Source organism: Balaenoptera ricei, chromosome 20, assembly GCF_028023285.1.
Source record: "Balaenoptera ricei isolate mBalRic1 chromosome 20, mBalRic1.hap2, whole genome shotgun sequence".
NCBI lineage: Eukaryota > Metazoa > Chordata > Mammalia > Artiodactyla > Balaenopteridae > Balaenoptera > Balaenoptera ricei.
Window position 1 is genome coordinate 40,323,258 of NC_082658.1, and position 27,409 is coordinate 40,350,666.

Here is a 27,409-nt window from a genome sequence, read left to right on the forward strand (position 1 = left end):
GCTCCACCTGGCCCTTGAGAAAATATATGAGCAAAAGGGAAGCAGAGACCATTGCTGAGCCAAGAAATGACAAGTCAGGAGTAATGAGCATCCACACACTTCACAGTTGTAAAATGGCTTTATGTTCTGATATGTAAAATAAAATGTCCATGCTATATAACAAAACACTGACGTTCCATATCCCGTTAGCTAATGTGTCTTCTAATAAAGTGTAATCTGTAGTGTGTGTGTGTTTATATATAATTGTTTGTTTTATCTAAACCGTTCTTTGTTTTTAACATCAAATGTGTAATAAAGATTTAAATAGATGTCTTTCCAAACACCCTCTCCAACGTTCGTTTTATTAAGTTTATTCATTTGTAAAAAAGCAAAGCTGAATTTGACATGTGGCCTGCATTTGTGAGATATATATATTTATATATTTTATTTTATTTATTTATTTATATAATATATAAATAGCTATTCGGCATGCAAAGAGTTTAGTGATTTCCCAAATTTGATTACAGAGTTCCCACCAGCCACACGGACGGTCTGGTGACATTCAATGCTAAAGAGCTGAGCTGAGGACGAGATCCACCTCCCTGGAGAAGAATTATCCTTGCTCCTCTGAGCTCACTGGCTGAATTCACTGGAAGAAATGAATGTTTTCTGAATTCTCGTTTTTATTTCTGTTGGGCTTTCTTGCTCCAGAGGCGAGGATTTTCTGGGAGCAGAACGGGCTCTAGAGCTGCTGGGCGGCAGCTCCAGTGCGGTCTCCTGGGGACACTGCCAGGTCAAGTGTGCTTCCTACTGGCCAGTCGTAGGACGCAGATGGGGCCTGAGAGGTGAGTCTTGCGCACCAGAGAGAGTGAGGGGCTGTATACCCACCCTCAGAGGTTAATACTGGGTTAGCACGGTCCTGGGGCTGTGGACGGGCCATGGGAGTCATCCGTCAGTCCAGTTCTCCACAGTCCCCATTCCTGAATGATACTGTAAGGAGGCTTCCCGGGACAAGGAGAAGCTCTGCGAGTAGAGAAACTCATTGGCAGCATTCAGATGCGGCGAGGGCAGCTTCCGCTCGCACGCGGTGCCGGTGCCCGTGCCGGGGAGGCCGCGCTCCCTCGGGAAGGAGGCGCTGGGCCCCCGCTCTCGCTCTCGGACCTGAGACTGTGAGAGCTGATTGTAGACGCTGAAGTGGGCGCTTCCGGGCGGCTGGGAGCTCGGAGCCGAGATGGGGGGCAGCCGGGGCATCATAGTGGTGGCGGTGAAGTGCGTGGGGAAGGACTGGTAAGGCACAGTCTCCACGGTCTGAACGCTGTAGCTCGTGTACGGCGACACTGACGTCCACATGTTACAGCTCAGTGGGGGCGGGGGCAAGTCGTCCACCCCGGACACCCCGGCGATCTCGGTCCCTGAACCTGAGTACATGCAGGCTTCTCGTGGGGTCACCTCACTGCAGTAGGAGGGGCTTAGCATCTGTTGGTCGTAGGGAGGGGGAGACCGGAAATAATGATCCTCCCCCACTGCAGTGGGAGCTTCCAGATAAGATCTTTTGCAGGGTAAGTCCAGGTGGCGGGCACTGTCTGCCAGAAGACAAAGAAACCTCAGGAAGAGCCACTTCCGCCAGCCCAGGGCCCCGAATACCCCCGCTGGACGCTAGGACAGCCCATCCTTGTCATTCAGGGCCCCCACTGCCCCACACTACCACGGCACTCCCAGAACCATTTTAATCAGCTACAGCTTTTCAAAGGTGGCAGCAGCCAAGAAGCGGTCGGATCATGGACCACGCTCAAAGGCCATGGGGCACACTGCATCACTGGACACTGAGTGATGTGTTTAGCCAGGCAGCGTATAGCTTTGATCCTTTGCCACCCTGACTCTGGGGGATGGTAAGAGGCCTTAATGTGCATTGGCACTCAGGCTAGGCCCACCCTGGCCAAGGAAAGTGCAAGCAACTGCCAGCCCAAACCGGGCCCAGAGGCTACATCTGCCTGAATTAGCCAGAAAATTAAAGCCGCGATGCTTCGGCCTCAATCCTCCACTCCCAGGAAGGCCTTAGCAAGACAAAGCTACTCACAGTCACGCTCCTATTGCTTTTAGAGGAGGAAGTAAACCCTACATATGTTCAAAGAAGTCCCATCAGATTGTAATTACACAGATTCCAACATAACAGGGTTTACACAATTAAGAAATGGAGCTGTTAATAAGTAAAAGGTGACTTGCACTTTTAAGGCTAAGCTAATACTCTGTCTCGGGAAAGATGACATTAACTGCTCCAAACCATGGATGTGTGTCTTTCAACATCCTCAAGCATGAGGGCTTGACTCTCTGGACAAGCACGGGCTCCCCTGGGAGGCAGGGATGACCCAGGCCTGAGGACTTGGGCGACAGCCCACTCAACGAATTAAGAACACTTGTCCGGTCGCTTGTCTTGGTCTCCCTCCTTCTGTTTTCTCTAGGGATTCTCAACAGGAAAGCGGCCACAGACAATAGGTAAATAAATGTGTTTGGCTGTGTTCCAATAAGACTTTATTTATGGATACCAAACTTTGAATTTCATATAACGTTCATATATCATGAAACAGTCTTGACGTTTTTCAACTATTTAAAATGTAAAAACCATTTTGTATGACTCACAGGCTGAACAAAAACAGACAGCAGGCCAGATTTGGTCCAAAGGCCACAGTTTGCCAGCCCCTGCTCTAGGTCACTAGTTCTACTGGACCTGGTGTGGTGGGTACTCAGGGGCCTGCCTGGCTGGTCCCTAGGAGCTGGGCTGAGAGAACATTCTGGATTGCAAGCAAAAGTCCCCAAACTCATTCCCAAGACAATTCAGTGGCCCTGTGAGGACTTCTGGTGTAATAACACTAATCATTCATATTTTATAGAGGGAAAAATCGAGACCTGGTACCAGAGCACATCTGGTTCTCGGCTCAGGGCTCCTCTTCCTCACAAAGAAGCCAGCACGGACAAGTGTGTTGCCTGTCTTCCTGGTCCCCAATCTGCATCCACAACAGCTCCCTGCCACTTTCAAGAAGCCTCTGCAGATCTGGTGTGATGAGGTGGGGAGCCTGTGCTAGGGACTCCCTGTGTTAGGATGGAGGTCGCCTCCCTGAATGGAAACCTCGGGATTGTGATGCTTCCACCTCCTCCCACACCTAGAGACAGAGCCTGGCTGACTTGTGTCCTCTGCCCACCCCGCTCAAAGCAGCACCTGGGGCTCGGGAGGGGGACCGGTGTCTGGGGACACCAAGGCCGCAAGCTGCCTGTGAGGGTTCTGAGGGCTGCGTGAAAAGCAAGAAGCACATCCCTGCACTGAGCCTGGGCACAGTCCCCAACGCGTCAGGCTCCCTCTCCCAGGCCACACAATAACCAGGTGTATGTGTGTGTGTGTGTGTGTGTGTGCGCGCGCGCGCGCCCATGCGTGCTCACATGTGCAGTGGGGAGTGTTTGTGGGGAGAGTGTCACCCCCCCCCCCGACCCTCCAGGGCTTCTAGACCAGGAGAGAGGTACCTCGTCTTTTCAGGCAGTGATAGAAGAGGCTGGAGTCCCTCTGGGCTGGGAAGGTGTTGAGGGGAAGGTCCTGGGGCTCAGCCGCAGCGAACTGCATGTGAGCCCCGTTCTCGTACTGGTAGTGCTGGAGCGCCTGGTGAGCCCCATGCAGGGGGCTGACGTCAGGCTTGGATGACAGCTGGGTGGAGACGAGCCTCTGCCTCATGATGCTTTTGGAGATCACGGGATATTCTTTGCTGGGGGCGAGGGGAGGACAGTCAGCGGGAGGCGGGAAGCGAGTGGCGATACCTTGAGGGTTACGGAGTCCCTGTGCTTGAACCCGGTCCACCCGCCCCACCCGCCCCACCCCCAGGCCGGAGCAGCCCCACCTCTGCAGCCGGGCCACACGCAGGTCACTGTCGTCACTGCCCCGGAACCCCTTGGCAAAAGGGTTGTTCTCAATTTTCAGCTGTGTGATCTGTCAGGACAGGATACACGGTAGAGTCACTGGGGGGAGAGGACTGGGCTGGCCTCTGGCCTTCCTCCCCGACCCCAGGCACATTCAGAACCCCCGCAGTGACTGGGGAAGTTGCGTCTTGCTGAGGCCTCCTTGGCCTTGCCCTTCATGTCGCGGGCTCCTATCCCTTCCACTTGCGGCAGAGCCCCTGGTTCTGTCTCCCGCTCTCCCGCCCGCTGTGCGACCTCGATTCAGCCCCTCGGCATCCTCTCCGGGGGCCTGTGGCAGCTTGCCGTCCACATCACCCGCCTCCAGTGCAACTGCCACATCAGGTTCTGCGTGACTCTTCTAAATGCAAACCTGACTCTGTCACTCTTCTGCCTAAGATCCTTCCCCCGATCTGGCCAGTCCCACTGTGCAGATGTGAAAGCCTTCTGAGAAGGATGGCGTGGGCGAAGGCAGGGAGGCAGGGGAGAGTGGCCCGGGCGGGGATCGGGAGGCAGTTTGGGATGGTCGGGCTGGGGTGGGAGGTGGGCCAGGACATGCCAGGACCCCTGTGACCGCTGCCTGGGAAGGGCCTCCAGATGGCTCAGTCACCTGCTCCCACACAGCTGGCAGTGCCCCAGGGCTCCTCTCCCTGTTCCATCCCCTTCTCTCTGCAGGTGCAGAATCCCACCCGGGAGAAGAAGACTGTAGAACGAAAGGGCCCAGCACTGAGCCACACGGCAAGCTCCACGCTCCCGGTCTCTACAGTTGCCAACTCTGTGCATCCCCAGCATAGAGACCACAGTTACTTTGTGCTGGGGGTTCAGGAATCTGGTCTCCTTTCCTGCACATCACCATTTCTCACTGCTCTGCAGGGCTTAGCAGGTTCCTGAGGCGCCTGTCCTGCCTGCCTCAGCCCTGCTGCATCGGGGCTTCACTTCCTACCTCTGTGATGGCACAGACATGCGGGGCGGTGGAGCTGTACCTTGTGATTCTGGTAGGAGGTCACAGAGATGAAGGAAGTTTCTGGGAACACGTGGGTGCAGAAGGCTGTGTTTTTGGAGCCAAAAGCATTGTTCTCGTCAGCCTTCACGATGTGTAGCCGCGGCTGGTACTTGTGCATGGAGTTGAGGATGATCTGGAAGAGAAGGGTCTCTTCTGAGCTCCGGGTCCCCACCCTCTTGTCTTCGGCCTCATTCAGCTGGCCTGGGGCTGGCTTTCCTTGTCCTAAAAACCCGGGCTCCAGGGGCTGAGCCCAGAAAGGTCCAAACCTCCCTTGAAGGTTGAAGAACCAGGCCCCTGGGCCCCACTTGGACTCTCTGCTCCAGCACCAACTCCTGGTCCCAGGACCTCCCGGATATTACAGACCCTTCAGTGTGGAAATGGGGACATAACCATTTAAAAGCCCCAATGAACTCAGCACAGTGTAGTTGGTGGAATTCTGAGTTGTAGGCGAAAAGTCCAGGTGCCACTGACTCACTGTGTGATCTCAGGCAAGTCCCTCGACTTCTCCGAGCCTCAGCTTGCAGCCCGGCAGGCTGACTCTTCCCCAGGCTTCCCCCTGTCCTATCCTGCTCTTCTTCCCCTGCTCACCCCTCCCCACTTATTTGGGACCTGCCTTTCGGAGAGCTGTCAGCGGTGGGCGCTCAGCCCCTCCTCTCACATTTGTCAGCAACAAAAGCAGCTTCACAGCCCAGGGTTTGCAAGATGGGGGAGGGGGGATGCTGAGGAAAATGGTGCACTCCGACCTGTTCCCTCGGGTCACTCCTTCCTTCATTCACAGAGGCCTACTGAGGGGACACTGGGGACACCCAGAGGCAGTCTGCCTTCAGACCTGTCCCAGGCAGCTCACAGCCAGGAGGGGAGTGCCATCAGGGACTAGAGTTCAAGGTACCAAGGTAGGAGGAAGCCCAGAGGCCCCAGGCACCCCCAGCCCTTGAGGATGCCTGGGGCAAAAGGCGAAGAGCCCAGGAGACTTGGCCCAGAGCCCTGGGAGAAACACACGGTAGTTGTGGCCCCAAACCCACTCCATTTGGCTGTGCCCCACGGTAGCGCAGCATCATGTGCCATTAAAATGTATTTTTTATCGTTGACATTTACCAGACGGCCTTCCCATTGGAGGTAGGACCAGGCATTTGGGGCATTTTATCAGCACCGCTGCTTTTGTTAACCCTTTGGCTCCTGTCCTGACTGGGTGAGGCTGGTCCCCTCTGAGCTCCTTTCTCTCCGCAGGGAGTGCCCCTCCCTTGGGCTGGCTCTGCTGCCTCTCACCCTTCCAGGTTCCCAAGGACCAGGCCTGGGGCTGAGGCTTAGTGAAAGATTTAACCCTTGAGTGACCAGAGTGCCAAGCAAGGGGCCCGAGCCAGGTTCTTCTGTGGCAAGCCTGGGCTGAAGCCTTTGTCTGGCGAGGTTCTGCTCTCCTCACACCCTGGGGACAGAGGCAGCCCAGGGAGAGGCTCAGCCAAGGGTGTGGGCAGCCCAGGAGCCGGGCTGTAGGCTCTGACTTGCCCCGGGCTCCTCGGTTTGGCTGGGCAGCTCCGTCCAGCAGAAACTAGCTCTTCTGCACGGGCCACTCCTCACTCAGCGCTCAGTGACAAACCTCTGGACCCTCTTGGGGCAAGTACAGAGCTCCCCAAATCCCCAAATCCCCAATCCTGCAGCTGGGGACCCACTGCCCAGCTGGGAGCCTGCCAAGCAAACCTCAGCGTGAGACTGAAGGGCACAAGTCCTGCCCGGGGAGGCCTCAACGGACTTCGTGTTCCAGGAGCCTGGGAAGGGGCCCCTCGGGAGAGGGGCTGGGGGTTGGGAAACACCTCCCAGACCCTTTAGGTTACTCTGTCACCCTGCACTGTACCCACGCTGCCGGAGCCCACAAAGGACCCCAGTGCCCAGGAGACCCGGCACCTGCCTACCCGGGAGGTAGCCTAGATGCCAGATTCCTGCCTCTGCACCTTTGCACGGGCAGTTCCCTCTGCTGCCTTGATCTTCCTTTCCCATTCTCCCTCACCTTCTAGGCCTATCATCTCAAGGCCCAACTCTTCCAGGAAGCCTTCCCACACTACTAAGGGCTGCTCTGAACTCCCAGTTCTGAAACTTCCTTTCCATGCATCGTCTACTTGGCTATTGTGCTGCTTCCTAGCGGCTTCCCATTTCTTCCTGTCCCTTCAATTAAATTATAACTCCTCAAGAGAAAGGGCCATATCTCTTATTCCTTTTGTACCTCCAGGCTCCTTTACTTCAAAACAGGAACAAGTAAGTGCGAGACCAGGATATGGGCGGAGAAAGACCTGGGCCATGACCACAAACTCTCTGTCCCCTCCTCCCTTGTCTTTCTTTGCTCACTAGAGACAGGATAACCTCTAAGGCACTTTTCAGGTCAAAAGTAGTGATCAAACATGTGCACAGACAATCCTTCCATGATCACTCCCACGCTCCAGCCCCCTGACACGCAGGGCTAAGCCTGCATCAGGCCAGCTCCCCTGGCGGGGGGTGGTGGGGCGCCCAAGGGGAGAACACAGACAACGGGCGGACAGAACCCAAAGCAGATGTTGCAGTCACCACGCAGTGAGGCTGTGCCGTCCCTTAAGGACACCTTGGGACAAACAGCAGCACCCACCCTGCTCCTCTGCCACCTGGGCAGTCACAGGCTGTGACAGTCCAGCCAGAGCCCTGGGCATCATCAATCCCCTCCCCCTCACTGTCACCCATCTCCAGGTCCAATCAGTGACCAAGGCCTGTGACTCCACCTGTAAAACAAAGGCTCCTCCATTCCCCCTGCGCAGCCCTGGCTCAGGCCCCGCCGCCTCTCACTGGGCTCTGCGGCAGCCCCCTCCCTGCCTCCATCTACTTCCTCTCCATTTCACCTGCTACACATCAGATCAGGTCACTCCCTTGCTTAGAACCTTCTGGCTCATCCAGGAAGACTACATTGCTTGAGAGCAGGGCCCTTTGTATTTCTTCCTCTTGCCTCCCTTGTCCGCTGGCCCCCGAACTCCTGCCAGTATTTAGGGCTCAGTAAATATCTTAAATTCATGATGCCACCTTTGATGGCTCCCTCTTGCCCCCTGGGATAAAGGCCGAATCCTTAGCCTATCAGACAAGGTCCTGGATGACAAGGGTGGAGAGATTGCCAAACACACCTTCTAGGAGAGGGAACCAGACAGGCTGGCAGGGAAATCTGGGAAGAGAGCAACTGCCAGACTTGCAAGTGCAGGTAGGGGCCACTGGGGAGTCCAATCCCAGCCACAGAGAAGCCAAGAGAGGCCCAGAAGCTTCTATGGATCTCTGCCCACCAGCTGCAAGTCCTGAGCAAGCTCTTCCCCTCCAGTCATCGGGGTCCCCATCTGTAAAGTGAGGCCTTCGACTAAGTGGTCCCAAACACCCGTCCCGCCTCTGACAGTCTGGAACTTGGACAGGTGTGTGGAAGAAAGTTCCACCCATTGAACCAATGCAGACACAAAGCACAGCATCGGTCCCGACGGCCTGGGAGAATGGGAAGCCACCTCAGTGACTCACACCTGGCTTTACTCGGAAGTTCCTCAGGCGCCGCATTAAACTGTTTAGCCAGAATCTCACATCTATATTTCTTGCAGAGGATGTTGGGTCAAATGGGCCAGCCACGTCAACAAACCCCACTACACGGCTGGTCCCGTCGTCATCACTGTTCTACAGAAATGGGATTCATTATGTTCTGGCTACAAGTCAGAGGCCTGTTCTATTTTCGCAATTGTGATAGCGCCAAACATCCATCTCCTCAAGAGATCGCCATAGCGTGCTTGGCTAACGAGGCCCAGATTCATCTGTGCTGGAATCACAGCACACCAGGGCATGGAGGGACAGACCTTAGAGATCATTCTAGTTCACCTCCTAATTGTACAGACGAGGAACAGGAGGCTAGTAGCGGGAACGTGACTTGCCCAAGGACACACAGCTGGCTGGAGATTGAATCCGGGGAAGATTCCAGATGGCCCTTGAGACAGCACACACTGCTCTCAACAACAAGCTCGGTAATTAAGGATAAGGTTTCAACCAAACACTGCAGGGGATGAGGATTCACCAGGCCCTGTCGCCCATCGTAGAGCACAGCGTACCTGGATGCCAGCCGCACGACAAGTGGGGCTGATGTCCGCTTGTCATATATTAAGACCAAATTTTCTCCTGCATCACATTTTTACTTCCTAAGACGACCTTCTCCATCATCCTTCTTACCCTCTCCAGCCCCGCAAAGAGGTTTAGGAAAGAGACAGGATCTGCAACTTAGAGGAAAAAGAAAAAAACACAACAAAACTAAGACCGGAGAGACCCAAAGATTGGCCCGAAGAATATCCAAACTAGAACTGAGTCGGAAAACCCGTCAGCCGACTCAAGAGGCCTGGGTCAGACAGGTCTGAGGCCTCACGCCCAGGGCAGCTGCCTTCCCACCTTCCCTCCCAGGCACAGCAATGACAGCCAGTGTTGACTGAACGCAGCCTCTGTGCCAGGCCCTGCGCTGAGTATTCTACACACATCGCACAACTGATCTTTACAACATCCCTGTAAAGGAGGTATTATTATTAGCCCCATTTTAACAGGCAAGGAACTGAGGCTCAAGCGGGGGAAGGCATCTGCCCAACGTCAGACAGCGACGGGAAGCGGAGCCAGCACCAGCACTGCTCTCCGAGCCTTAGCTCGTACCTGCACCTGCACCCCTGTGGCTGGGGAGGGTGAGGCCGAGTCTGGAGCCGGATGGGTAGTCTATGTCCCAGAGCGCCCGGCAAGGCGTGGTGCATTGTCAGGGCTCAGCAAACGTGGGAGGAAAAGAGGGAGACCAATAGTTCTGGGTCCCCACTGGCTGGCATATGCTTTGGGGGGACATCGGCACCCAGCGGAGGAAGTGTCTTCTCTGTCTAAATAATCCCCCCGTCAGCAGGTTCACTCACTCACTGCTCACCACCACTCACACTGCCAGGCACCAGGACACAATGGTGATGAAAAACCTCACGGTTTACCATCCAGTGGGGAAGTCACACGGTAATCCAAAAATCAAGCAAAAATCAGTGGTGAGAAAAAGTAGTGGACCAGAGACTGCATTGATAATAGTAACAAACAAGATGACATAGCTTGCAGCAAATGTGTAGGACCTCGGGAAGAAAACTTGAATACACCTTTGAAGGACACAAATCAGACTTCAGCAAAGAGAAAGGCATCCCTATCAATCCTCCCTAAGTCAATTTATAATTTAAAATGATTCTAATAAAAATACAAGCAAGTTTCTTTCTCAACACTACAAGCTGATTCTAAAGCTCATATAAAAAAATAGACAAGACCAGCCAAGAAAACTCTGAAAAAAAAGAGCAATGCAGGGGGACCAAGCCTGCCAGACACTAAAACCTATTATGAAGTCTCAACAGTTAAGGCACTGGCACACGAACAGACACAGATTCAGAAGGGGATTTAGTGTACAGAAATAAGGCATCCTAAACCAGAGAGGGAAGGGGACCAGTCAGTTATTGGTGTTGGGAACCACTGGATAGCTCTCTAGAAAAAAAAAAAGTTGGATTCACGCCTCATGTAGAATGCCAGAATAAATTCCAAAAGGATCAATGGTTTAAGTGTAATAATAATTCCATAAAATACTAGAAGAAAACTCCCTTATAAGTAAAGAGTGGAGAGGGGCTTTCAATTACTCAAAATCCAGAACCCACAGAGAAAAGACCAACACATTCAATCAAAAACTTCTGTGTAGGAATACCACTATAGGCCAAACCAAAAGACAAGTGACAAACGGGAAAAACATATAAGCAATTCAACATCCCAGATTAGGAGCGAAATCTTCCTAATTTATAAAAGCTCCTAGAATGGATAGGTGATTGAAAAAAAAATCTAAGAGAAAAATGAGCAAAGGATAAGGACCGAAGAGGAGATACATATAAAAAAGACGCTTAATCTCACTCATAATAAAGGAAATATAAATTGAAACTAAAACTGACATCTATATTTCACCCATCAAACTGGCAAAGATGCAAACCTTTCTCTCCCACCATGTTCGTGAGCCTACAGCGATGGTGGGAATACACATCACTGGGACTCCAGTCGAGGGCAGAATTACAAATTGCAAATCCAAGCACCCCTTGAACAGGCAATTTCTCAGAAAGAATATTTGCCATAGGTATAAAACGACATATGTACAAGCTTAATCAAAAGAGCAAATATAGGAAAACATCTAATTCCTTCAATAAGGACAGGCTACATAATTAATGGAACGATCACATGATGAAATTCTATACAGCTGTAAAGAAAGGAATGAGGCAGCTCTACATGAATGGAATGATCTCCATGATACACTAAGTTTACAAAGCAAGGTGCAAAGTGTTTATAGTATGTTACCTTTTGTGTGGAAAAGAAGGGATTTGAGACTCTGTATTCCGCCTGCATATGCAAAAAGAAACACTGAGAAGAAATTAGTAACAATGGTTACCTGTGGCCAGAGCTGGAAAAAACTAGGTGGATGGGGAACCAGGGGAGGGAAATGTCTCATTGCAGACGTGTTTTATTTACTCATTGATTGATTTTTAAACCATGTGAATGTATTTCCTATTCAAAAACAAATTTGACAAATAAGTATAAAATTATAACTGTGGTAAGTACTTGGACAGAAAGGTGCATGGTGCTCCGAGAGCATATAATGGGGACCCTGAACTGTCTCCCTGAAGATGTGGCATTTGAGCTTGGATTCCAAGGCTCAGCAGTAACGAACTAGGCTAAGAGGCCTGTGGCTGGAGAAGGAAGCACACCGAGGGGATGGCGCATGTCCCACTTTGTGGCCTGGGAGCCCACACCCCCAGTCCGGGGCTAATTTTGCCTCTGGAACAGTGAGACCTACTATGCCTGCAATCAAAAGCTAACCTTTTACCTCGGCAATCTGGGAGTGCTGAGACACAAGAGGTGGTGAAGACGGCCATTCCCCTTCACACACACACACACACACACACACACACACACACACACACACACACACACCCCTCACTGCAGCCGTCCCCTCCCTGCCTCCAGATCAGGAGAAAAGTAAGACCCACGTGCCAGCCACCTCCATGTCCCACTGCAGGACGCAGGCCCCACCCCAGTGAGGCCCTCTTCAATTTCCCGAAGCAGCTTCTCTTGCCATCACGTGGTCACCCGGCACAGGACCCTGCTAGGGGTGGGAGGGGCTGGCGAGTAGGAGGGGAGGATGGCAGGCACCCTCTGTAGCCAGCGGAGCCACAGCAGTGGAGCTGAAGTGGAGCAGCCCAGCCCGGCCCCAGCCCCCTGATCCTTTCTGCCCCTGCTGCCCGCCAGTCCTCTGCCCCTAGGCTTACACCCAGAACCCAGGGGTCACACCCTGAACCTACCCCTCAAGAACAGAGGGCTTTCCTGGATTCACAGCAAAAACCCACAGGAGTTTTCTAGTCAGAAGCCAATCCTGTCTTTTCAGAACATGTGGCCCTGTGGCCTGAGGGGTTCCTGGACTCTGGACCCTTCTCCTGGGGGAAGTCTGCAAATGGGAGACAGCTGCTAAAGTCTCTGAGATACTGTGAGACCCAAGGGGAAAGTCCACAGTCCATTTGGCTGGAGAAAGTTCCTTGAGGTCTGGAAGCTTTTAGGGAAAATTGCAAGTGTGGAGGTGAGCTGTGCAGAGGGACTTGTCGGGGGCAAGTTCACAGTATGAGATGGCTCTTTCCCAGGCTCCTGCACCAAGAAGCCAGGAAGGGCGACTGGGAGAGCTCACGACTCCAGGTGGCACAGACCAAGGAGCAGAAAGCCAAGGTTCAAATGGGCCACTTTGCCTTGGTATGTCGAGGAAGTTAGCTCATCCTCCACAGCCCTGGCCTGCACGGGCAAAGGCTGCTCCTCTCCAGTGATGCTCCAAATGGCTGAAGATCTGACAGCTCAGGCCCTGGGTACGGAGAGACAGGTGGAGAAGCCAAAGGAGTGCGGGACTAGGCATCAGGAGGCAGGGGCCCACGCTCTGCTCCTTTACTCCCAGCTCCTGAGACAAGCACCTCATCTCCCTGAGCCCTGCCACCCCACAAGGGGTGTCGTAACCAATAGATTGCACACGCTGGGTAAATTCGGGGACGGGGAGAAGGAAGATGCTCTGCACCGAACCCTCCAGGGAGGAAGCTGGGTTAGTACGGGGAATCTCCCTCCTGCCGAGGAGAGGCGAGCCCCAGGCAGGCACGGCGAGTGTAGCCAGGGGCACCCCCAACGACACGAGCCCAACAAGCAGCCCCACTGGCCCAGACTCAAGACTATATGCACCGTTATTGCAAACCTCTTATGGACTCCAGTAGAGCCACCACAGAGGCAAGCCAGGCTGGGAAACCTACTGCTGGGCTATGAAGGCCAGGTCTCCCGATTCCTAAAAATCCCAGCTTTTCAACCACCTGGCTCTCTCCCCTGCCACATTCTGCAGGGGCCCAGGGAGGTGGAAGAGCCCTCAGAGCCATCCCTGCAGCTGGGAACCATGACAGCAAGCTGTGCATCCAAAATTCTCCAGAGCTTCGATCCCCTGGGTACTTCTGGTCACTCGCCCAAAGATCCAGCTTCCGCCAAGCTCTGTGTCCACCCCAGTGGTCTGTCCCCTGGGGTCTGCGTGTGTGTGCAATTGTGGGCAGAGATGTGGCTTCCCACCTCCCACCACTGAGGCCCTTGCTAACCTTTTGAGGTTGATCCCACAGCCTGGCCAAGCAGAGGAGGCCAGGTAGGAGCTGACCGGTAGCAAAGTCTTGGCCAGAATGGGAGGCCCCTCTGGCCCTTGGTTAAAAGACCCTGTGCTCTGAGAGGTGGGGGCTTGGCTGACCCTCCCCGTTGGATGGTGGCTTGTCTCCGCCCCCCGGCAGAGGCTGGGGCTACATGAGTACACGTCACCACGCACACCTGCATGTCTCTGTCACACACCCAACGGCATCTGCCTGCCCCGCGCGGGAAAGCCCATGCTGCTCGCAAAACAGAGAAGTCAGGAGTTTATTATGTTAATGAAGCAGCCTCCTAATTGCTGGTTTAGAGATCACCAGTGACCCAGAAGAGAACTGAACAGACTCTGAGAAAATGAGAACTGAGAGCTGCTTGCCAGTTACACACCAATCAATCAGAAATGAAGCATCACTGGCATTTTCCATTAAGGAACTATGATTCACAGAATCCTGATTTGCACACAGCTCCCCAGAAATAGAACTGAGGCATCAAAGAGGCACATGCCTGCACAGCGCCCACCCCTGCTTCCCCCCCACCACCACCATCCACATGGACGGTATGAGTGTCATGGGTGCAGCCCGGGCAACGGCATCGAGGAGCCTCGACTGCGCCCGCTCCACCACACCCCGCCCTGCGTTTCCAGGGTAACCATGGGTAGCCTAGAGGGGCGAGGCCTGCTCCCTGGCAGATGATACCAGGTCCCTAGGCTTCTGTTTGCCACACACTTGAGCTAAAAATTTCCACATAAAAAGCTTTTGTGGGCCTGCCAGGGACAGACGGGGGAAAGAATGAGCTTCAGCAGCCTGGATGGGGCATCAGCAGCAGGATCCCTGGGGCTCCAGAATCTCTCTTGTGACAGCCAGGTCCCGGGCAAGGCCAGGAAGGCGCTGACACAGGAGCCAGAGCGAGGCCTTCCCTTCCAGGGCAGGTGGCTGCCGGGCCAGGCAGACGGTACACGCCAGAGACAGGCTTCAGAACTCATCAGTGACTCTTTCTCAAGGAGGTTCACTTGTCTTAGGCTCCAGCAAGGCCAGATTTGGGGAAACTGAAGCTGAGATTTGGTCCATCACCGTCGTCGTTGTCATAGTTGCCATTTATTTGGAGCCTCTTAGGCACAAAGTGCCTCATGCGTAATCTCTCCTTTAATTCTCACATGGTCATCGCCATGTTCTAGACAAGGAAACTAAGGCTCAAAAAGGCTAAGAAACTTGCCCAAAGTTACCCAGCCAGAAAGTGCTAGGGGAAGGATGTTCTGCTGTGGGACTCAGACCCTGTGCTCCTTCCACAAACCGGCCTGGAGCTGGATCCCGAGAATGGATTCTCCAGATCCCAGATCCCTGGACCGGCCCATCCCCAACACTGCCCCAGGACTCGCCCTCAAGGCCAGGCAGTCCCATGCTTACATGGCCGAAGGGGTCCAGGTGGTTGTTTGTCAGCTTCAGCTTCTGGAAGGAGACCAGCTGCCGCATCCAGTGCGCCCCAGTGGCAGGAGAATCCGGGTGAACGTAGAGCCTTCCCGGCATGGCCGGCTCAGCCTTCCCTGCCACCATCCTGCCAACAGAGCACGGAGAAGCCGGAGCAGTTGATTGCCCTGCAGCGTGGGGGAGCCCAGATTCCCTGTGCCCTCTGAGAGCAAATCCCCAGAGACCTGAGAACCACATCACCTGCCGATCCTATCAGACTGTCAATTTAGGGCTTTGGGGGTAAGACGGAGGGACAGAGGAAAGAGTGCTGGGGAGGGAGAGCGTTTCTGAACCTCCTGTATTTCACTGCAATAAGAAAGAGAAAGTGAAATTACAGAGACATGTGATGATTTACTTGAAGGAATGGGGCTAATCACAAGTATGTTGTGGGGAGATTTAGGCACTTCCATGTATGTGTTATATTTACAATTTTTAAATGTTGTAAGTTTGGAGGTAGCTTCTCAGAGGATGTAGACAATTTTCAAATTGCTTGCCCCCAAAACAATCATAAGAAACTAACTGGTAGCTGTCCCCTGAGCCAAAAGCTGCTCTGAGTGCTATTCCAGCCCAAAGACAGAACAGAGACAAGCCCTTGGCAGGACCTGACCACCGAATCTGGCCTCCTGGGTCCAGCCTCTGCAGCCCTATTACTCATCCACCGCTGAGCCCACGTCTCGGACTGTGGATTCATTCATCCCTCTCTCTCCCTGGGCGCTGTCCTGGGCTCTGGGGGCAGACAGGGTACTAACGGGATGGCCTCAGGAAAAGCAGCCCAGCGTTTATTCACCCGGTCCCAGCTTGGTTTCGCCCTTCAACCTGACTACTCTCTCTGGATGGGGGACACAGCTTAAGAGGGAAGCCTCTGCGGCCAAAGAGCAAGTGAGTGTAGGAACAGAAGAGAGACACCACAGCCCAGGTAACTGGGCCCTAACTATGGAATACCAAAGCCCCTCAAGGAAAGTGGCTTCTATCTTCTGCCCCCCTCCCCGAGCACAGAGCCGCCAGAGCCTAAACCTGCCCAGTGCTGGGGCTCATCTGTCATCCCAAAGCACAGGCACCCACCCTGTTCGTTCACAGCTGTGGGGAGAGCACAGACCCTTGAAATCCACCAAAAGCCCAAACACTGCGGCTCATTTTCAGCCCCAGCCCCTGCCCCACCAGCAGCAGGTGTGCGAACATTTGATGACCCTGTAGCCTCAGCAGGCCTGGTGCCCAAGGCTGCGGATCTGGCCAATCACTGGGACTAACTGGTAAGTCCCTGGACCAAACATCAGGTGGGGATGGGTGTGCGAGTGGGAAGGCGGGCGACGTGAGGGTCCCGGGTTCTTACCATTTGTTGTCACAGAACTTGTAGCGGTGGTCATCCGCGGGGACGATGTCGATCAGCAGGATGTACTTGGTCTTGGGGTTCATGCCTGTGACTTTTACCTTGTAGCTGGGGAACATCCTCCTGGGGGAAGCCGAGAGATGACGCAGAGGCGTGGACAGAGCACCAGGAGAGGTGGCACAGAGTGGGCGAGGGGACAGAAGGCCTTAAGAGGCACTGCCTCTTTAGCAAGAGATCTCGGCACTGGGCAGAGCTTTGTGACCTTGGGTAAGTTGCTTCCCTCTCTGGTCAGCCTCCCCCTCTACAAGGAAAGGGCTGCAGCTGCACAAGCTGCTCCCTCTGAGCCCCTGCAGTTGTCAGTCTGTGGCTGTGAGCAGCTAAAGCACAGAGACCCCGGCCAGGATGTGAGAGAGGATCTCAACCCCAACCAGGCTGCCTTAATTTCCCTCCTGTCTGTCATCCATACACAACGAAAGTTCTGGGGTGGTGGGGGGGCATTACAGGGGCCCAGAGCAGAAGACCTGGAAGTCCCTGTCAGCTGCTTCCATGATCAATGAGATGCCTCCTCTAGGTCATGTCTCTATGGAAACCCCCAGGCCTCAAGCCAACTCGCAGGAGAGCAGGAGTGCTGCTCGGTCTCTGGATGCCTTCTGTGTGTTTAGCAGAGGTGTTTATCCCTGTGAATGCCTTGCCTGGGCCTGTGCGCACTCACTGGGTATCGCGGAAAGTCAGTCTAGGAGCCTTGAGGAGCAGAGCATGGATTCTAGAACCTCCCTGCCGTGGTCCACAGCCTGGCCCCACCACTGACAAACCATGATGCCTTGGGCAGCTTGCTTGGATCTCTCTATGCCTTGGTTTCCTTATCTCTAAAATGGGACTACCAATCTCATAGGTTGCTGTGTGGATTAAATGAGTCCACTTACAGCTCTTACCACTGACCCCCACTGCACTGCTTCCTCCACAGACCCGTGGTATGACCTACCTCTATGAAAACAGAGTCAGCAAAAAAGCAGAAAGTTTTGCAGTTCCTGCAGCCCATGATGAAACTGTCCAGGACCCTGAGGCTCAGGGAACATTCTAGAGAAGAGCTTCCTCAGACCCCTCAGCACACCAAACATACAACAGCTTGTACCCATACCTGCGGGGTACCCTCCCCTGGTCACCAGGTCCCTGACACCGGACTTCCTCAGAGGGGAACTTCCTCTGTCCTCCTCAGATGCTCCCACCCCCTCCTAGCTGATCTCCCCCAAAGATGTCCCCAAGAGAGAGGCAGAAGCCAAACCTAACTGAAGACACTAAGGCCACGGGGAGCCAAATCCCCTGAGCTGGTAGAAGCCCGAGCTGTCCACTCTGGGAAAGCCATCAGGGGGCCCTCCGGCTCTCATGAAGCTGAGAGACAGCAACGGGAACCCTCAGGAGAAGCTGTCCTAAACACCTCAAACAGATGACTGGAGTCCCCCATTTTGTCGACAGGGAACCAGCTTACCTTGACAGAGCAGGGCTTCCAGAGGGATCCAGGCCCCCACAAGGTGGCAGACCCTACGGCAAGCCCAGGCCAGGACCCTGGGGTGGAGGGTGCCCCAGCGTGTGCACCCTCTCCCGCTGGAGGACAGGCCCATGAGTGCTGCGGTGGGCCAGGGGTGCGGGAGCTGTGTGACCATGTGTGTGCACAGGCACATGTGCGTGCGTACCCGGTGGAGTGCGTGCGTGTGTGCCTGGAGAGAGGAGGGCAGTTCTAGCGGCAAGTCTAGGGACTCATAAACTGTGTGGAAGAATTTGTCTCAGATGTCAATTGAAAGCGTTTTCAAATGTCCACCCCACCCCCTCCCCAGGAATCCAGTGCTGCCTCCTGCTTACCAGCCCCCTGCCCAGCCGGCCCGGGGGCACAGCTGGAGCCTGCACCACCCTCTCCCTGGCCCAGCCTCTCTCCAGGTGGGCCTCAGGCTGAAGGGGAGGGAGGCAGCAGTTCGCTCAGCTCCCGCCTCCCTGGGGGAAGGCCAAGAATCCCGTCCCCTGCAGGCTACCATTTTGTAACTGCTACAGAAACAGCCACAGAGCGGGGCAGCCCTGGCTGGGCTTCGGGCTGGCCTGGTACCAGTGCCCTGCACTCAGCCTGCTTCTCCTATAATCACTCCAGGTGGCGACAGCAGAGGGCAGGCACAGCTTCCCCCGCTCCCCCCAGCCAGCGTCCACAAAGCGGGCCAGGAGAAAACGGCTGGCTCCCACTTCAACGGTCTTCATAACCTACGCTGAGGGGCGGGGTATGGGGTCCTGCCCTTGCCCTTCTACGTCCTAGTGTACTTCACCTCAGCAGCTCAGGAGGCCAGGCGGACATGACTAGTGCTTTTGAGAAGGCTGGCAAGGAGCCTGTCCTCGGCCTCCCAAGGCATGGGGCTGGTGTCCTGTGATTTGGCCTCTCCTGGAAGCTGACCGTGGGCCAGATTCCTGACGGATAACAGCCTCCAGGAGGTTTTAAGGAAGTTGGGGCAGGGAAGGAAGGTGTCTCCTAGCCTCTGCCCTGCCTTTCCCTCTTTGTAGGGGAACTGCCCTCAGAAATCAGGAGGGACGATGAGATCTGTGGTTTGAATGGGGAGTTCAAAAGTCCTCTGTTCCAGGCTGAGCTGGCCTGAGCTGGCCAGGTGAGCACCGCTGCCTTCATGGAAACAGGCGTCTCCGCCTCTGTTAGCGTCCAGTTTGGTGGCTGCTTCTGGGCCGTGGAGAACACACCCAGCGGGGAGCCCAGGCACTATCCTTTCCCCACCTAGCGGGCTCCAGGAGGATGAAGGTCCTGCCTGGTGTGCGGGACGGGCTAAGTGTGCAGCTGAAGCGCACACTCTTCCAGCCCCATGGGCCTCCTGCCCAAGCTGAGGGCATCTGCACTTGGTTCCAGAGGGTCTAAGGTTGGAGCCGAGAGGCCTGGCATGGGAGTGTTCACCAGGAGGGCAGGACTCAGGCCACAGAGGCCAAGCTGAACTGGGAGCTGTGACTTCCTCTGGGCCCACCCCGCCCTGTAAAGGTCCCCTCTATTGAAACAGATGAAACCATAGAGTGAGTTGTAAATTGCTTCTGTGATTTAGGACCAAAAGAAAATGTACCTGAAAACCATCATCTATGGGGGGGGGGGGGCGGAAATGAACACCTCAGTGGGACAGGGAGGGAGGGAGGGAAGGAGGGAGGGCCAAGCAGGGAAGTAGTGACTCTGCGCAGCCCGTATCCCACTCAGCCCTGCCACTGGCCAGCGCTGGTGGCCGTGAAGCCCCGGCCCCCTGTCCTCAACACCCGGCAGCCACCCAGACCCCTGCTCGGCGCGCCTTCTGTCCCACCCGCTCCCTGAGCCCCTCCGCACCCCTTCCCCATGCCCTGCGCGCCTTCTCTCTGCGGCCCTGGCGCCCTCTCCCGGCTCTGGTTCCCCGCCCGCCTCGGACTCCCGGTCCGCAGGCATTTGGGGCGCTCCCGGCCCTCGCGGAAACTGCTCCGCCAGGGAATAAACAAGCCGCCTGCCCCGCCGGCCCCGGGAGGAGATGAAAGCCGGGGGTCTCTCCTCTGATCATGAAACAGGCTCTGAAAGGGTGCGGGCGTGGAGCCTTATCTACTTCATACTCGGAAATGGTTTTAGAATGAACTGCTAAGATAAGCTTCCTTGGACGTTTCTCCGTGTTGGAGGCTTGCGGGGCGCCGGGCAAGGGTTTGGGGCATTTTGATTTTGGCAACAAACCCGTAAAGACGAACTGAGAGAGGGGCCAAGTAAGTTTCAGCTGGGCTCAGAGAGCCGCGGGGCGCCCGGTCCCGGGCCAAACGGGTGGCCAAATTCAAGGTGCTGACCTATTCGCTCCCCACCAATCCATGGGGGTGGGGGGCAGGAAAGAACGAACCGAGGGGACCCGCCAGATTCTCTCCAATTAGCAGAGCCCCCCAAACCCAAATCCACCACACCCCCGGCTTCCCCAGGGGGATCCGGAACCCCAGGAGCGGCCATATGTGCCTTCCCTGAAATGTAGGTGCAAAACCAAATCGAAGGGGTGAGAAGTCTGGAGAGGGGGTTCGAGGTGGGGAGAGGCGGTGACTGGGAGGGCAGACAAGAGGGATTCTGGGGGCCAGTAACGTGCTGTTTCTTTATCTGGGTGGTGCTAACACCAGTGTGTTCATTTTGTGAAAGTCTGTGGAGCTGTACAATCAAGATTCGTTCACTTTTCTGCAGAAGTGTTCCACTTCAATAAAATTGATATTAAAAAATTATGTGTATGTATATATCATAAATATGTGTACATAAACACATACAGAGGCCCGTGGAGGCCAGAGTTTGAAAGGAAAGGGATGCAGGAAAAGGGTAGGGGTCCACAGAAAACCCCATCCATTTTCTATCCCTAGTGTCTTGGGGTCTTAAAGAAGAATTCTGGGTGTGTTGGAAAGAGGCCAGGGCCTAGCAACTAAGGCTAAGTTTGGGGGCGGGAGGTAGGGGTGCCGTCTATACTAAGACCAAAGCTTTTGTGGCCAAATGATTTCTGAGAGGAATGACAGAGCTATGTAATTTATTTCCACTTTACACACACACAGAGTTTTCTACTTCACTCAAAGCATTTTTAAGAAATATTTTCCCTGAGGTGGGGGGCAGGAGAGAGGGTGTGTGGAATGGATGCTGTTTGGGAAGGCCAGTTGCTTCTCTCAGATTTTTTTGAAGACACTTCCTTCTGATAGACTTTTGCTTTCAGAAAATACTTTAGAAAGAGATCAAAGCACTCTCTCCCCAACCCACTTTCCCAGTGTCTTCAACCCTTACTTCTCTTATCACCCACGCCACTGGGCTCTGACGTTCTGTGTACAGAGCAAGGGCAACTGGCTTTGAAGCCCCGGATTAAGCCGGGCCAAATCCTTGCCTCAGAATAACAAACAATACAGGTTCAACAGGAGTTCTCATCAGTAGTTCATTTTTCAAACACAAATTCACTGTCACTAACACAAGCAACATTGAACTCAACAGGCTATGAAGGCTGATAGTGGAGATTTATCTGGTGGCAAAACCATGACCTAGGAGTAGAGCAGTCAGACGGTTAGGAAATTTTCATATTGGGGAGGTTTATATTTAAATTTTGTAGAGCTCACTTTTATCTGTGTTTGGGAGAAAATGCAGTTTCTCACATGTATCAAGCTTGGCAGGGATGTGAGGAAGCAGAGAAGGCTCTGTTCTCTGCAGTTAAGGGCATAAACTCTCTGGGTGCAGGGGCCTGAGAGAGACAGAGACTGGCTAGGGAAGGCTGTGGCCCCATTGTACACCTGACATCGGGGGACCCCGAGCATTCAGAAACTGATGGCTTGAACTGTGGCTGGCATGTTATTCACCAGCTCAAGTTGTCTGAGAATTCAAAATCACTATCCAATGAAGGGGACCCTTTTTTTCTTTGGCCTTCAGCTCTTCAAGGGCTTAAGGCAGAGGCTTGTGACTAAGGACTCATACTGGCTTGAGAACATTCGGGCTCCTTTCCTCCAGCCCCCGCCCCCCCCCCACCCCCCCACCATGCCTCCACGGGCCAACCAGAGAGCAACCATGCCCCTAACCAGTCAGGGTCTCTAGGGCAGAGCAACAACTCCACCTTGAGCAGGCCCCCATAAACAAGCAATGAAGGGAGTTTCTCAAAGTTAGGGGTTTGTTCTGGGGGGAAGGGCATCATTGCTTGGCTTGTGTAGACCTGGCAGCTGCCTAACTCTGCTTCTATGGGCAAGAGCCAAATGCCTTCCCTTCTCAGGGGTTGGGTTTATGTTCTCTTGGTTCTCCTCCAGCTCAAGCGGTCTAGGAATCTATGATTCAAGGTTCAGGAGAAATGTCCAGGCCGTCTGCTGAGAAATAGAAGTGTCCCAGGAAGGTGATGGTAAAGACACAAAGAAGAGGAGAGGGAGAGGCGCTGGACAGGACGTTGAAGGGCCACAAGCCCGAGCAAAGCACAGTGCATTCCAAGGCTGAGGTGGGAAGGAGGCAGCGGGGAGGAGGGGGACACGGGGTCAGAGGGGTGAAAGTGGTCTCTGAAGACCGTGGGCAGCTATGCAGGAGGAAGAAGGGTCTGTGAGAACCGTGCAGGCAGGGGATAAGGCTAGTGACTTTCCTAAGGGTTAGACCTGGTGCAAGGATAACTTTCTGCCAGGGAAAGACTGCGATGAATTCCTTATTGGCCAACATCGTCATGGTCATTTAAAAATTATTATCATCATTCCCTGAGGCCTGCCTCTAAGCCTCTAGTGATGCGCCTCTTCTGCCACTAGGATCAGGCACAAATACCTGCCTGAAGCCAGTCACCTCTGGAAATGTGTGCGTGCGCGCGTATGTGTGTTGGGGAAGGGAGGGAGGAGGACCCATGCAGGTGCAGGAAACCCCACTGAGGAGAATCACAAATGCCTTGTTTAAAATGGCAGAGGCCACGCATGCCCAAAGAACATGCTGGCCCTTCATTTTCAAGAGACAAGGTTATTTCTGCTACCTCAAAATGGAAGTTCTGGATCCTTCTCTTCTTTTCTTCTCTACATCCCAGCAGTAACAAGAAATAAATCCCCTCTTCACACCTATAATCCACTCAACAATTTACCAAGCACTGCTCATAAGGTCCCTGGTTTGAGTCTCACAGTAACTGAAAAAGGAAGGACGGCAGGTAGGTCTAGAGTCACCATCCTGTTTTACCTGACACCTCTGAGCCACAGGAAGTCTGGGGACTAGCCCAAGTGCACACAACTAGGAAGAGGCAGGCCTTGTGACACCTGGTCCCCAACGTCCTCAACGACTGTTCCCCCACCAGGTTCCCCAGTGCACCCTCCTTCCCCATCCCCAAAATGCAGCAAACTCAAGTCCTGACATTTCCTTGTTCCTTCCCCCGATAGAGGCCCTGGGTGGCCCTGCCACCTCCCTGACTTAGGCAAGAGGGCAGCCGAGTGCCCAGACCCCCTCCCCCAACAAAACAAAGGAAAATTTGCAAGGCCTGTCAGTAAGCAGACTGGAAGGACCCAGCACCCCTACTCTGCATACAGCAAACTGCCAGCTTTTTGTTTCCTCTGACCCATCATTCCCTAAGCAGTTCAGCAGAGCTTTCTAAAAAGTAGAAGAAAAACGCTGAGTAAATGCCAGACATTTCTCTAATTATGATGAACAGTATTCGCTAGCATTTATTGTGTGCTTACACGTGCCAGGAGCTGTGCTAAGGGCTTTACATGAAACTGTATAAAGAAAAACCTATTATTTTACAGATGGAGATGAGGAAAGGGCATAGACTCTAAAGTACCTGGCCTGAGGGTTGCACAGATGGAAGTAGGTGAGCGGAACGGGTAGCCCCCCACCCCCACCCCCCGCCCAGGTCTGACTCCCCATCCCCGGCCCTTGAAGCTTCACCATCTTATTCCTCAGAAAACCCAACTATGGGTCCACTGTCAGATAAAGGGACATTTTCACACCTAAACTGTACCCCGGGGACCAAAATCCAGTGTGAGTTTGTGGAGGAGGCAGAGTAGGGGGGAAGGACGTTTCTGAACCTGAACCTGAACTTTCCAGCTTCTCCATCTGCAGCCATCTCCCTTCACCTGGTAACCGCTCTCCTTGCGATTCCAACCCCACCCGGGGGGCACCACCCCAGCGAATCTCTCCATCATGCCCCGTCTTCCTCCTCTTTCCCTCTCCTCTGGGCTCTCTCCCACAGACACCAGCACATTTTAAAGATGGTTCCGCTTTATAAATCATCCCTCTCTGGCAGCCACCCGAGGGCTACTCCCCGAACAACACACACACAGGGCCCAACGGTGCCTTCGCCTTGGCCAAGGAGGGTGCTGGCAACTGGCGGAGCGGCGCCCGTGGGATGAGAGACTTGGGGTTCGAGCTGCCCTGGGAAAAGTAATGGAAATAGGAAAACATGGTCCCATTCCCCTTTCCTCAATGTGTTGAGGGGCATCTCCGGGTCCCCAGTCAATCCTGAGAAACCCAGCAGCTCCCCAAAAGGAGGAGGACAAAGCAGCCCCCCAGGGGCCAAAAGTGCTGGAGCGGGGACCTCCAGCAACGCGACCCTGTTTGCGTTTCATTTGCATATCACCGCCCCTCCCCTCCCTCCAGCCCGTGCCTCTCCCTTGTGGTGTAGCCCCCTGCGGGCTGCCGAGGCCAGTTCCGATGCTGTGGCCGGACTTGGAGCTAAGGCCAGAATGGCGAAGGGGACTCCCGTTGCCCCCTGGGCTGAAGACTGAGAGGACTGCTAAGGGAGCCCGTGGGGCTCCCCACTGCCCCCATCCATCATCCCCCCCCCCGAAGTAAAACCAGCGCTGACCTGCCCGCCTTGGTGATGATCATCTCGGTGCCCGCCTCGTGAAACTTCTTCCAGAGCTCCTTCTCATGCAGGCCCACCTTGATGTTCTCGATAGTCTAGGGACGGGAGAGAGGGGACTTGTGTCGCCCTGCCCACGGCTCCATGCGGAGCCATCAGAAAGGGGGGCACAGACCCAAGGGACCATGAAGGACACTGCCAGCCCCAGGCGCCCACGCCTCGAGATGTCGTTTCAAAAAATTATTCTGTACCATTGTGAATTTTTAAAAATTTAATCAGTGGCTGAAACCCCCTTCTTCAGAGCTGCACCTACAGACGGGCCCGCAGAGGACACACTAACCGACTGTGCCAGGGTAGATGAGACACTCTTACACAAACATAAACACTCCACGTGGCCCGACATAGCCACAGGCTTGTGGGCAGACACACCAGCACAGGATGGGCACACACACCCTCGGCCAGAGGCGCGCACCCGCAGACACGTCCTGCAGACCCGCACAGGCAGAGGGCGTGCACAGGGTCACGGTGATGTCCCCTCGGTCTCGGAGCTCGGCGGCGTCTCCCGCAAGCACCCGGCCAAGGGCTACTCACCCCGCCTGGTCCCAGGCTTTTGTCCCCGCCCTCTCAGGGTCGTCGGAGCTGGACTGTTTTCCTGGGCTCGCTCCGCCGCGGGCTCCCCTCCCCGGCCTGTCCCAGAGCAGCCTCAAGGGCTCGAGGTGGAGCAAGGACGAAGGGCAGAAGGCGAGCCCTGCCCAGGGGAGCGCGAACAGGCAGACAGTCCTGCCCGCAGTGGGGCGGTTGACCGACACAGGCGGCCCTGCAGACAAACCGACGCCCGACCTCCACCCGACGGCCTGCCCGGCCCCGCCCTACCTGCTCGGCGGCGGCATTGGTGGCGACGTCGGCGCCGGGGCCCGGGGGGCTGCCGAGCGCGGCTCCGCTGAGGCCCGGCGCGGCCAGCGCGGGCTCGGGGGCGTTGGCGGCGTTGGCGGCGCTGGCCTCGCCGAGCACCGAGCCCGGGGCCCGGAAGGCCTCCTCGCTCTCCGACAGGCCCTTATCCTGCAGCATCTCCTGTGGGCACAGCACACGCGAGTCACATGCCCAGGTCCACACGCGCCTGAGACCCGGCAGCCCTGGAGCCGAGCCGCGGGTGGCGGTGGGGGGTGCTTCGGGCACTGCCGGGAGGCCGCCCTGGCGCACGTGGACCCCGCCCCCTCCTGAGCCGGAGGAGGGAGAATAGCGCGGGCAGGACCCTTGCCTCCTCCCTCTGGGTCTGGACCTGGGAGGGTTTGTGTGCGGTTCCAGGTCCGCCTGCCCTGGGTGTGGGGCTGTGTGATGAGTAGGTCTGGGGGAAGGACCGCCCTCTCGGCATTGCCCCAGCTGCACCCGCAGTGCCTCCTCCTGCTGGGCTCCCGTGGACCCTGGAGCCTGAAGCCTGGGTCTTTTTCGTCTGTTCCTAATAACTGGGGTCCAGGCTCACTCTCGGCCCAGGGCAGCCAGGACACCTTCTGGGTAGGGAGGAGAGGAGAGTCAGCCCAGGAGGGCCGGGCCTGGGCTCCCGGGGCTCCACAGCGGCGGAGAGGGCCTTTGGCTGAGCGGCCTCTCAGGCCCCTGCTCCCTCATCTGCCCAAACCCACTCCCTCAGACAGCGGTCAGGTAGAGGCTTCCTGAACCAAAGGTTTTCCTTCCTGCACGTTCCCACTCCCTCAGATACCTGTGTGGCACCCACGCAGGCACCCACATCCTCACACCCCGACACAGCACCCTCTCATAGCCTACAAGTCACCCAAGTAGCCACATTTTCCTAGGGCCACTCTGATTCAGGCCCCGAACTCAGCCAGGGGCCACCCCAGCCTTGCCCTCACATGCACACTGGCTGGCTCACTCACTCACATTTTAGATTTTAGCTCCAAAGGGCTCTGCTTTGAGGCAAAGGACTCAGACCCTTCCCAGCTAAGGACCAGGCCAGTTGAGTCCAGTTCACAGGCACTGCCTAGTCCTGCCCCAGGGCACAGCTACCCTTCCCCAAGCGACTAGGACTATTCACCCTCCTGCTCATGTGCCTGCTTCCTTCTGGAAGCTGGTCCTGGGATAGCAGGATGAGAGTCCAGCCTGCAAGGACCTGCCTGTCCTGCCTCATCGTGGGTGCAACCCTGCATTATCCCTGCTTCTCCTTTCCACCTCCTAGCTCTTCTCCCTTCATCTGGATCTGGGCAAGTTCTGGGGAGGCTTTCTAAATGTCTGGCTACCTCTCTTGCAGCTGAATGTTCCCTCTTTCTTCCCTTACCTTCTTTCTGTCCTCTCCTGGCTCTCCCTGGGCATTCCAAGGCCCAGGCCCCTCATCCACTGGCCTCCCATCCCAGGCCTAGACATGGGCTCCCAGGGCCTCACAAAGTAAACAAGCCAAGTGCAACCGAGGAGATAAAAAGGGGCCGGGGCCAGTTGGGGCTGGGAAAAGCCCGTAAAGATAAGGCTGACAGCCGGGATGGTCCTCCAGCCACAGGCACTGAGGAGGAAGATTCACCGGGCATGGCCAACGCCAGCACCGGCCTTGGGCCACATGCGGGTTCCGGGGCCGAGCCTGGAAACCCAGGAGACCCCAGGCAAGTGGGGACACTGCGCAACGGGGGATAGTTGCGCGCTCTGGCCAACGCGCTGATTCCCACTATATCTGGGGTCAGCCGGGATGGGCACCCGCGATCCGCTGGTCCAG

General features: G+C 55.3%; 1 protein-coding gene across 1 annotated transcript; it reads right to left on the minus strand.

Moving 5' to 3' along the window:
* Positions 1-924: 924 nt before the first annotated feature.
* TBX4 (T-box transcription factor 4) lies at positions 925-25,764 on the minus strand. The gene is made up of 8 exons (XM_059907407.1): positions 25,570-25,764; positions 24,700-24,794; positions 16,418-16,537; positions 15,028-15,175; positions 4,899-5,051; positions 3,861-3,949; positions 3,493-3,728; positions 925-1,562 (listed from the first exon to the last, which is right to left on the minus strand). Exons 1-8 carry the CDS (start codon positions 25,762-25,764, stop codon positions 925-927), a joined length of 1,674 nt encoding a protein of 557 aa, XP_059763390.1.
* Between the last annotated feature and the right edge of the window lie 1,645 nt (positions 25,765-27,409).